We start from the raw sequence: 12,305 nt of genomic DNA on the forward strand, positions 1-12,305 counted from the left end.
ATTACACTTAATTATAAAAATATCATATTTTGTTTTATATTTACATATATGTGTGTGTATGCCACACCCACACCATTAGACACGATGAGAAGCTTTCAAGTTATCTGGGATTGATCAAACAAAAGGTTGAAAGAAACCTCAAAGAAAAGCAATGAGGACTCTCAATATACCCTACCTTTCACTACACTATTCTTTTCTCCTCTAAATTCCCTATATATTTTATCTCTCATAAATAATTATTGTTCTTTAAAAAAAAAAACTCCCTTTACATACCCTTCTCATCATCCTCTTCTTTCTCCTGCCATTATCGAGGCTCCCTTTGCTATGTAAAATCTTACCTATTTTTAATCATCCATCGATTGATCTCGATAATTTTTTCTTATATGGATTCTCTTCAGGGTTTCGAAACCTTGAATTCAAACCCTTCTTCCGCCACCATTTTAACCCCATGTTTCCCCGCAGACCTCTCCATCGCAACCGCAAGCACCACCGTGAACACCACTATCACTATCACCACCAACACCAACGCAAACCCTTTACCGGCCGCGGCCTCTTCTCCTCCTTCTTCTTCTTCAGCTTCTCCTTCGACTCTCAGTCGCTACGAGAACCAAAAGCGCCGTGACTGGAACACTTTCGGGCAGTACCTCCGGAACCACCGTCCGCCGCTCTCACTCTCCCGCTGCAGCGGCGCCCACGTCCTGGAGTTCCTCCGGTACCTTGACCAGTTCGGGAAAACCAAAGTGCACACCCAGCTTTGTCCTTTCTTCGGTCACCCTAACCCTCCGGCTCCATGCCCTTGTCCTCTCCGGCAAGCTTGGGGAAGCCTCGATGCCCTCATCGGACGCCTCCGTGCCGCCTTCGAAGAACACGGTGGCAAACCCGAAGCTAACCCTTTCGGTGCCAGAGCTATTAGGCTTTACCTACGTGAGGTTCGTGATTCACAGGCTAAAGCAAGAGGCATAAGCTATGAGAAGAAGAAACGAAAGCGACCATCTCAAGCTCCTCCTCCTCCACAACCATCTCTTCCGCCAGCTCCCAACGGAAACCAAAACCAGTAAGCAAAATCATAAAAATGAAAAAAATGAAAAGACGTTATCATCTATCTGCAATTCTGCATGGCAAAAGGGTTTCTCCAATGTTTTATTTTCTTAATAATCAGTCATCTTAAGTACTTTAATCTGCAATTATTAGATCGTTTTGTCTTAAAGACCTTTCCCTTTTGCATTTCATCTTCATTAATGGATATTACCCTACATTTTAATGAGTTTATTTCTTTTACTATGATCAAAACAGTAGTCGTTGCAGTGTGAGTCCTATCTGTAGTAATTAACGGTAATTACTAATTATCAACCCTTATTATTATTTGGTACAATAATAAGAATTTTTTTTAGTCAATTGACAATGAGCACACACTCTAAACAATTCGAATTTGGAACCTCTAAGAGTAACAACACTCGAGGTCGTTAAATGAATTCTAATAAACACTTATCAGAATATTTAGCTACGGGGAATTTGACAAATCAATCAAGTACTGATAAGGGAATCATGCGTTCAGGTGGGCAAACAGAAGCATTCCTGTTTTAGAATCACTTATGTTCCTTACTTCTTTCTTATCTCTTGCTTGCCTTCCCTGTGCTTGATTCTATTATATGTATGTATGTATGCATTTTATGTATGTATGAATATGAAGGAAAAGACTAAACGTGCAAACCAAAAGCTGCATCAAACACTTAAAACAGTTGTTGATATTGGAGTTTTCCATGTTCTTTCAACAGCTAACATCCCACATTAATATGCAAAATATCAGCCTTTATAATGGGGGATAGGGTCTTTGTCTTGAATAGCCTTTAGATTGCTTGATTTGGGCAGCAATTCATCTGTGCATGTTTCCCCATGGCGAGATATTATATAAATTATTATGTGGTAGTCCATAGCCATATACATGAACCCTAATTAACGGTCAGGTATTGTTAGTTCTCATACGAACCCTAATAGCCAACATGAAAGTATAAGTTTGATAAATTTATTTCTTTTAATTCTATTAAGATATAATTTTATACATTATCAGCAAATATATATATTATACATGTTTAATGTTAAAAGCCATTTCATGTCATTGAAATATGAACAAGGTAGAGATAGAAGTCTCAGGCAAACTCAACAAAAGTATGTACGAGTTTCAGGTTTTGATAAATTAAACATTAAAAAAGTATGATGAGATTACGTGATGGAAATGGTTTTATACAATAATAATTAGATTTTAAAGGTCGAGGAATTTTAGATCCTGCAACACGTTTGATAATATTATTTTTTTATAATCACTTCGGATTAATAAAAAAATTAGAGTTTAAAGAATTGTTAAATTAATTTAAATCGTATTGTTTATTCGTTAATTTTAATTGTGAGAAGCTGATAAGAAGATGAGTTAAGGAAAGTATGTGTTTTTAACATTTATCCTAAACCAAATGGAGCATATTCCTTGTTCATGTTCTAATAACTGAAGGCTTAATTAAACTTTTAATGTTTATTTTTAAAAGAAAATTATACAAAAAAAATATATTTCCAGTTGATGAAGTATAGCTTAAAGTTTACAACAACAAAAAATCATATATGTTAGATGTTGTATCATAGGATAATAAATCATAAAATAATTATTTAAATTATTGATTCATAATTTTACTTATACAATATACATATGATTGTATTATTAAATTTAAAGATTAATTTATTAATATGATTGTGTAATATATATCTCTTTATCTTCATTATTTACAAAATTAAGTTGTTTTCGTTTCGTTCTCTCAATATACATTGTTCTTTCGAATTTTTTATACATAACTCTTTATGAAACTATAAAATATATATTTTTCATATTTTTCTGTAATTTCTATTTAAAATCTATAATTATTTTTCTTAACGGTGTATTTTGTCACTCCATTAGAAAATTAAATATAAAGTTTTAAAATGATCTTATTAATTAAATAGATTAAATCAAGGATTTGACGACGGCACAATTTGGAGAAATAAATATGAGGCGGTCGCCATAATCGAATGGGTGTATTAGAATTAAGGGTGTTCAGAACCAATGATCTAAAAAAAGACTGAAATTCGATCCAAAAAATCGATAATCGAAAAAATTGAAATTAATTTAGTATGTTTGATTATTTTATAAAAAAATCGATTAGTTCGATTTCCAAAACCGAACCGAACCAATATCTATTACAATAAGTGTCGTTTTTTCAATAGCTTTATGGTCTGATCATTTTTATATCTCGATGTTTTCTCCTATTATTCTTGGCGTAAAACACAAAGTAATATATGATTGCAACATTTTGAAAATGGAAGTCCGATTCTGACCATTACAATCTAGCTAATTTATGTTCATCAACTATGTTTATTCGATATAAGATAGCTTAGGATGTGAAATAGTGAAATTGTTTGACCCCTTAGGCAGTGTTGTTGCTTTGAATTATTTTGAAAAATTAGAATTAAAAAATCACACAAATCTAAACCGAATCAAACCGCATTAAATTGGATAGGATCGAATTTTTTTAGAAACATTCAAACCGATTCAAATCGCAAATATTTATATTTTCAGATCAAATGAATTTTTAGCCCAAAATCGATCTAAACAGACCGCGAACACCCATGATCAATTCCCCACGCTGTGCCTACTCAGCCTTCGCACGTGCTTCCCTGTCATTCTTGCAGCATGACATCCTCTGTGATTACGCCACGTGGAAGAAATTCAACCGTTGACGTACTTTGCATCCCCTCCAACTTGTTGAAGTGGGGCCATGAGTGGTGACGGTCAGAAAAGGTTTTGTCCAACATGTCAGAGTCAGTGATTTCCTCATGCATGTTGCATAGTATACTTTTCTTTTCAAACAGTTTAGGGTTTTTGGATTGGATTGTATAAATTATTTAACACCGGGTAAACTACACCCATTACCATTTAATTATGAACGGATTTTAATCTGATTATTGATATTTTAAACTTGTCAATCAAGTCATTTAATTATTTAAATGATGTCAATCAAATCACCTGTTAATATTCAATGGATGAACTAATATGACAGTTAACAAAATTGCAATTACATATTTAGTTTATTTAGGACCAAATCGATAAAACGTGTAAGTAATAATAACTAGATACATAATTATATTAATTTTATTAACAACCATATAAACTCTTTCATCAAATGTTAATGAAATAACATCATTTAAAATAAAATGTGAATAGATAAAAGTAAGTGTGATATATTGAGTATTTTATTTCACTGAGAGCATATTTTAAGTGATATTAGATATGTATTTATACAATTGTGATTAAAGAAGGGAAATGAATAAATTATGCACTACTTATACAATCGATGGCAATGAAGTTAGATAGTATGGATTCGAACATCATAATTATTTGATTAATTTTTCAAAGACTTTGGACAATGTGAGTTCAATTATTACAATCACTATCTGTATTAGATTTAAAGATGTTTATGGTATTCAAATCATCGATGTTCGAATCATTAGTAAATTGATCTGGATCGAGTATAATGATATTCGTTATAATATTATTTTGTAAGTCTAATTTATTTTATTCACAACTCAAATATTTAACTATGGATATTGTCTGAAGGACCGACTCAAATTAATATGGATCGGATGCAACGTTATCCACTTATTTGTAAAACACAAAAGTTTGTTGATAAACTCAACTTACTGAATTCAAATCTATAATGAATTCGAGTATTCGATGCACATGAATATTTCATTTCAATTAGTTTAAAATATTATTTTTTGTACTAATAAGTGAGTGAAAAAGTAGTCGAAGCGATATGAACATGAAATAGAACATGTACAAGAAACGAGATTTAATGTAGTTTAGTCGTGTTTATCTCTACAAATGAAAGAAACAATAATCCTTTATAAATGTATATATCACAAAAAGAACAAATACATTAAAAAATCCATAATATTATATATGTCCAAAAATCCAATGTATCACAAAACACTCTTCTAATATTCTTACAAAACTCATCTTTACAACGTAAATTATAAAAAATACAAAGGTAATGAAAATAATTACATTTCTCTAACACAATCATCTCTCGCATTATTCTAAAAGTTAAGACATACTATATATCTAGGGATGGCAACTCAACCCGAATCCGACGGGTTCCGACCCGACCCGATCGGGTCGGATTTTTTTTAAAAAAATTCGGGTTCGGGTCGGGTTGGGTCGTGTTTTTTTTAAATGTACTGTTCGGGTCAGGTCGGGTCGGGTTTAGGGTGAAAAAAATCCGACCCGACCCGACCCGAAAAATATATATAATTTTATCCTATATATTTAGGGATAATTACAATAATGTCCCTCCATATATAATTTTTTTCAATTAAGTCACTGTTTTCATTGAATAAATTTTTTTTATTATTATTTCGGGTCGGGTCGGGTTTCTAAGTCATATATTCGGGTCGGGTCGGGTTAAACCTTAATTTCGTCGGATCGGGTCGGGTCACGGGTGAAAAACCCTTTCTTCTCGGGTCGGGTCGGGTGGTCCAAAAACCCGACCCGACCCATTGCCATCCCTATATATATCTATAGAGAAAAAACTCGATCGCCAAGAATCTTTACCCTATAAGATTTTTTACCTATAAATATGTTTAGTTATCAAATAATTTTCAACTATTGAAATTATAATAAAATTTACCAACTAAAAGTTTGAGTTAATATATAACATGTACATACCAATACACACTAATAAAATATAGTATTGATTGAAACATATTAAAACACAACAACAAAACGATTTAAAAGAAAATAAACATGGGACCAGAGATAAAACTATGCTCTATCTTGGGGGCACTGTCCTTAATTTTGGTTATTAAATATATATTTAAAATTTTTATGTACCCTTATTTTATACTATTAATTATAGTTTATTCGTTGATATTTTGACTTTATTCTTGCATGAGACTGAATCTAACACTTTCAATCATATTAAATTTAGACAAATAAATTTATGATTTAAATGAATCAATCTAGTCCAACATTAGATTTTGATATTTTTAATAATAAATACAAAGTATACTTAAAATTAACTATTTAAAGGTCAAACCTAAATAATAATTTTATTTCTACCTTATGTATATAAGAAATGAAAAAGGTGTTATGGTTCTATTTCTACATTTGGAAGAAAGAAAGGCAAATGGCAATTACCCTTGGAATGGGAAGGCTGTGCCTTTTTACCGCTTTCGCAGGCAGAAAGAAGGCCCATAATATTCTCACCGCGTAAATAATAATAATAAATGAATGCAACTTGCCAAATCCATCAACCACCTGATTTTACTAAATTTTAGGGTAAATTATATGTTTAGTATTTAAACTATTATCTTTATCCTGTTTTGGTACTTAAACTTTTATCTTTTTCAACATCATACTTAATGTTGATTTTTTATTTCATTTCGTTATTTGTGGCATTTTTATGGTTAAATTACAATATTCATCATTCAACTAGCTTCTCACTCCTATTTTGATTACCAAAGTTTATTTTTTTAATTTAATTACCTAACTTTCAAATTACTCCTAATTTAATCTCTCTAACTTTCAAATCTAATTTTTAAATTATATATTAATAAATAATAATAATGCAATGATGAATTATGTAATTTGAAAGTTGAGTAATTAAATTAAAAAATTTTAAACTTTAGTGACAAAAATAGGAGTAAGAAAATAGTTGAATGATGAATTATAAATTTTCCCACAAATAAGTAATTTTGTAGTTCCATTAAGTTTTTAAATCCGAGTACCAAAATAAATCTAAATTAAACGTTAAGTATAATTTTAAAAAAATAAAGTTTAGATACTAAAATAGAATAAAAGTAATAATTTAAGTACTAAACTTATAGTTTACCCTAAAATTTAATTAGAATAATGATAAAAAAATTCACCCAATGTCAAATTCTAGTCGTCAAAAAATCCAGTCTTGGACAGAGAGATGTTCACACGGATTCCTTCATAAACAACGTGTGAAACTCAACACTGTCTTGCGCTTTCTCTCTCTCTCCCTCCCTCACAGTTCATATTAAAAAGAAGCAGATTCTTTGAGATCTAATCCTTCTCACTTTCTTGCTGTGCTATCTTTTCTTATATCTCTATTAGATTTTGCCCATTTCGGATTTTTTTCATTGAAATCCAGTAAGCTTTTATTTCTATTTTTTTCATTTCAAGCTTGTTTTGTTGTAAATACATTTCTGGGTTTTCATTAAAACCGTGTTTCTTTTCTTTTAGGGGATCTGATTTACGGGGTTTTGTTTGTTTTTTGTGGTAGTTTTAATCGTTCAGTCCCAATTTCCTATCTTTACTTCAAGAATGTTAGTAATAATGATTCCTTGGTAATCCAAGTTTGATTCTTGATGGTGGAATTTGGTTAGTTTTTAATGTTTTCCCCCTTAATGCAGAAATTCGGGTTCGGTTGAGATTTTTTTTATTCAGATCTGTTTAGTTCATCAAAGTTACTACCTAGCTGTCATTTTCACGATTCCATTGTTTCAATTCAGAGTAAAAAAGAGCATTAGTTACATGCTTTTATTGCTTTTTCATGGTTGTCAATCAACTGGTTACAACTGTAGGCAGTTAGTGTCATCTAGCATTAATCATTTCATTGTATCTACCCTTTCTTTTTAATCATGTAATGTAAGTTTCCTATATATTTGGACTATTAACATGGATCTGAAATGTTGCAGTAGCTTAAAGCTCGGTTTTGAGATTTATTGTTGAAGTTAAATCAGTTTGTTGGTTGATTCAAGAGCATTAATCACCTGATGGTTTCTTGCAGATTTGATCATTTTTGAAGTGTTTTGTGTTATTCATTCAATTGAATAGAGCACCCCCCTCTGATGGTAGCAACGAGACCGATTTATTTGGTGTGAGATTGACTAGGATAGGGAGATTTGTGTGAAAACAATTTGTGAAGAATCATAGTGCAAAATAAGGATGAGGGGAAGATCTGATGGAGGCCAAAAGAAGAGATTAATCACCTCGCTCGTTGTTGTGGCAATCTTTCTTGGTTTTCTCTATGTATATTATGGATCTATTTTTGGGTCTTCAAGCAATGGCGCTTCAGTTCTTGAATATGGCAGTAAATCTCTGAGAAAGTTTGGATCTTCATATTTGGGTGGAGATGATGAAGCTGTTGGCAAGCAATATGAATCTTCAACAAAACTTGGACTGGAGGATGGAGAAGATGTTGCACCAAAAACATTCCCGGTAAGTTGCTTATTGTTGAACCATTCCATATTGATTAGTTCCCCTGGCATTTAACTTATCTGCTTATGACTTTCGTAGGTCTGCGATGATCGACATTTGGAATTGATTCCATGCTTAGACAGAAATATCATATACCAAATGAGATTAAAGCTTGACTTGTCGGTGATGGAGCACTATGAACGTCACTGCCCGCCTCCCGAAAGGAGATATAATTGCTTGATTCCTCCTCCTCCAGGATACAAGGTGCTGATGAAGTGTATATAGTTTTGTCATATATAGTGATGGTCGTAGCGTATATGTGTTATATTGTTGATCATTGTGATATTTTTCATATTCCGAAAGTTTTCTAATTCATGTGAAACTACAGATTCCAATTAAGTGGCCTCAAAGCAGAGATGAAGTGTGGAAGGCAAATATTCCCCATACTCACCTTGCACATGAAAAGTCTGACCAGAATTGGATGGTTGTACAAGGTGAAAAGATAGTTTTCCCAGGGGGAGGCACCCATTTTCACTATGGAGCTGACAAGTATATTGCTTCAATCGCAAATGTAAGATCGCTGATGCATACTAATTTTGGCTCGAAAGAAAATATTTTGAAACACGAATCTTGAACACCTATTAAGGAATGATATATTTGTGTCTGTTTGAGTTTTCTGCATCATTTTTTGGTTCCTTATTTCACTGATTGGCTTCGAATGTAATGGTTCTTATTGAGCTTCTCAAACCTAGGGAAGAAGCAATGACTTTGGTTTCTATTGTTTTGAATTGGCAGATGCTCAACTTTTCACACAACAATTTAAATAATGAAGGGACACTTCGTACAGTTCTCGATGTTGGTTGTGGCGTTGCAAGTTTTGGAGCATATCTTCTTTCTTCTGATATCATAGCAATGTCATTAGCACCCAATGATGTGCATCAAAATCAAATCCAATTTGCCTTGGAAAGAGGAATTCCTGCATATCTCGGTGTTCTAGGGACCAAAAGGCTCCCTTACCCGAGCAGATCATTCGAACTTGCTCACTGTTCTCGCTGTAGGATTGATTGGCTTCAAAGGGATGGGATTCTTCTTCTTGAGCTAGACCGGTTACTTAGACCAGGAGGCTATTTTGCCTACTCGTCTCCGGAAGCTTATGCACAAGATGAGGAGGATCTCCGAATATGGAGGGAGATGAGTGCCCTTGTGAAACGTATGTGTTGGAGAATAGCTGCGAAGAGGAACCAAACTGTCATTTGGAAAAAGCCTTTAACAAATGATTGTTATATGGAACGAGAACCTGGTACAAATCCCCCCCTCTGCCGTTCCGATGATGATCCAGATGCAGTTTGGGGTGTGCGAATGGAAGCTTGTATCACTCCTTATTCTGATCGTGAGTATATATATCGGTGTTACTAATATTAAAGTCTTTTCCCCCGCCTTTAGTCGATATCTTCCTCTGTTTATTTATTTGGAAGTTGAACTTTGTTCTTTCTTTGGAGTTGATGGGTTTAAAAGATTGGAGCTTTAAAATTTATCTTAACTAAAACTTCTCTTTGTTTCTATCAGATGACCAGAAGGCCAAGGGAAGTGGTTTGGCTCCGTGGCCAGCCAGATTGACATCTCCTCCTCCAAGGCTTGCTGATTTTGGTTATTCGAACGAAATGTTCGAAAAAGACACGGTAATGAAGCAGCATTTTTTCATCCATGCTTTTATTTGTGATTATTTCCCTGTGCTTGTATTGTGATTTATGCGACCCTGACCAATGGTATGGATGCTAATATAGCTTTTGCAATTCCATAGGAAACTTGGCGCCGTCAGGTAGAGAGTTATTGGAATCTCTTGAGTCCTAAGATTGAGGATGATAGTTTGAGGAATTTGATGGACATGAAAGCACACATGGGATCTTTTGCGGCTGCTCTAAAAGACAAGAATGTTTGGGTGATGAATGTCATCCCGGAGGATGGACCGAACACGCTTAAGTTGATATATGACAGAGGCCTCATTGGCTCTACTCATGACTGGTACGCACAAATTAACCTACGAAATCTGCTTAACGTAGTCCGAAATATAACTTATTTTTCATTTAAACCCCACGATTTTTGTACTTGGCTTTCTTTATGTCCATTTTCATCCCCTGTTTTGATCATTTTGGCAGGTGTGAAGCCTTTTCCACGTACCCTCGAACATATGATTTACTCCATGCTTGGACAGTCTTTTCGGATATTGAGAAGAAGGGCTGCAGTGCTGAGGATTTATTACTCGAGATGGATCGTATTCTTCGCCCCAGTGGTTTCATAATCATTCGGGATAATCAACGGGTGATAGATTCCGTAAGGAAGTATTTATCAGCTTTGCACTGGGAAGCAGTAGCAACAGCTGATTCCAGTTCGGATTCAGAACATGAAGGGGACGATGTCGTGTTTATCGTCCAAAAGAAATTGTGGCTGACAAGTGAAAGCGTCCGGAACTCCGAGTAGAATATTTCAGGCTCACGATTTCCATGTACCCTCTCCACATATGCCTTCTTCTGCAGTTCCAAAGGGTATTAAGAGGCTCTCCCATTACTAATCCAGCAAACAATTTCATTTTGTAGCAGTAAGCAATGGTTCAAATTGTTATTTTTAACCCCTTTTTGCAAAATGTAATGAATTACATGACAAGCCATGAATTGATTACCATCCATATAGGCTATTCTTCAAACAAACAAAAAATACAACTCTACTTTGATGCCATTTGAAGCTTCTTCTTCAGTAAATGACCAGTTACCACTCTTTATTGTACATGAAATATATGTTTGATGCATATTTGAACATAGGGACAGCGCATATGAAAAAAAACCGTATTTGTGTCGAAAACATATTGGATATGTTGTTACAACATAATATGAGATGAAAATAAAACTAAATGAAATTTGTATTAATATCTAAAAAGTATAGATTAAAGTAAAAAACTCGAAAATTGACAGAATATTGAGTGGCTGAGGCTCGCAAACACACAGTTTCTTAAGATAGATTTTCAGCCATTCGGTGCTCGAGATTTTTAGGTTATCTGTCTCTTAGGATACAATAATAATATGATTAGTGCACAGTAGCACAACTTGCAAGATCATAAAATATATCTTGTTAGAGACTATCACCGAAAACAAGAGGAAAAAAAAGAATTTTTTTTGAGTTGCATAAAACTTAGTAGGTTTACACCATATTAACATTTGAATCAAAACATATATATATATATATATATATATATATATATATATATATATATATATATATATATTTAATATATTATTAATGATGCCATTAAATAGACCTGTAAATAAACCGAACAAACAGGAACGAAGATATGTTCACGTTCATTCGTTTTACTTTAGCCGAACAAACGAATAAACACGAACAACTAAACGGATAAAATTTCTTGTTCATGTTCGTTCATTAAGGAATATAGCTTGTTCATATTCGTTCTTGTTCGTTTATTAAAATGATAAACGAATACAAACGAACGAACATGAACGAACACAAACGATCGAGCATAAGCGAATATAAACGAACAAATATAAAATTAATTGGATTTGTATTTGAGGATAGTTTTTTTCTTTCCAAATAATTTTAGGGTTTATTCTTTAATTGATTTAGGTATTTTTTTTATTTTAGTTTAAAATTAATTGAGTTTTTAAATATTAATGACTTTAAGATTGAGTTGAATATAAACGAACGAACGAGCCATTAATTTGTTTATTTAGTTAAACTAAAGTCGATTACAAAATAATATATATTTTATGTACTCTAAACCATTTGATAATCAATGAACCTATGACCTCACAATAACGATTTCTTTAATCACAGAGGTAAATTGATTCATGCAATGAAAGCTCACATTTAATAATTAAATTAACGATTAAATTACATTTTCTTTTGAGTCATAATATTTTGGAAATTTAAAATATATTTTTTTGAAAACAATTTCAAATTAATATAAAAAAAACAAATACGTGTGCGGGCGACAACTCGTATTGACATTAGGCAAGGGACACGCGTATAACGCGGTTGTGTGTAAGGCAGA

At 33.0% G+C, this 12,305-nt stretch overlaps 2 protein-coding genes across 3 annotated transcripts; both read left to right on the forward strand.

The window, feature by feature from the left end:
• Positions 1–298: 298 nt before the first annotated feature.
• On the forward strand, positions 299–1,133 carry LOC120218009 (protein LIGHT-DEPENDENT SHORT HYPOCOTYLS 4-like). The gene has a single exon (XM_039215020.1). It carries the CDS (start codon positions 384–386, stop codon positions 1,056–1,058), a length of 675 nt encoding a protein of 224 aa, XP_039070951.1. The 5' UTR covers positions 299–383; the 3' UTR covers positions 1,059–1,133.
• A 5,872-nt stretch (positions 1,134–7,005) lies between these two features.
• LOC120218300 (probable methyltransferase PMT3) lies at positions 7,006–10,959 on the forward strand. 2 transcript variants are annotated; one of them, XM_039215286.1, is made up of 8 exons: positions 7,006–7,195; positions 7,836–8,266; positions 8,345–8,509; positions 8,634–8,816; positions 9,041–9,635; positions 9,812–9,924; positions 10,047–10,267; positions 10,402–10,723. In XM_039215286.1, the coding sequence occupies exons 2-8, from the start codon at positions 7,994–7,996 to the stop codon at positions 10,721–10,723; spliced, it is 1,872 nt and encodes a 623-aa protein (XP_039071217.1). In that variant the 5' UTR covers positions 7,006–7,195; positions 7,836–7,993. The 2 variants fall into 2 exon arrangements, with proteins under 2 accessions (XP_039071217.1, XP_039071218.1); XM_039215287.1 differs by lacking the exon at positions 7,006–7,195 and having other exon boundaries at positions 7,994–8,266; positions 10,402–10,959.
• The last annotated feature ends 1,346 nt before the right edge of the window (positions 10,960–12,305 follow it).

This window comes from Hibiscus syriacus, unplaced genomic scaffold, assembly GCF_006381635.1.
Source record: "Hibiscus syriacus cultivar Baekdansim isolate YM2019G1 unplaced genomic scaffold, ASM638163v2 tig00110195_pilon, whole genome shotgun sequence".
NCBI lineage: Eukaryota > Viridiplantae > Streptophyta > Magnoliopsida > Malvales > Malvaceae > Hibiscus > Hibiscus syriacus.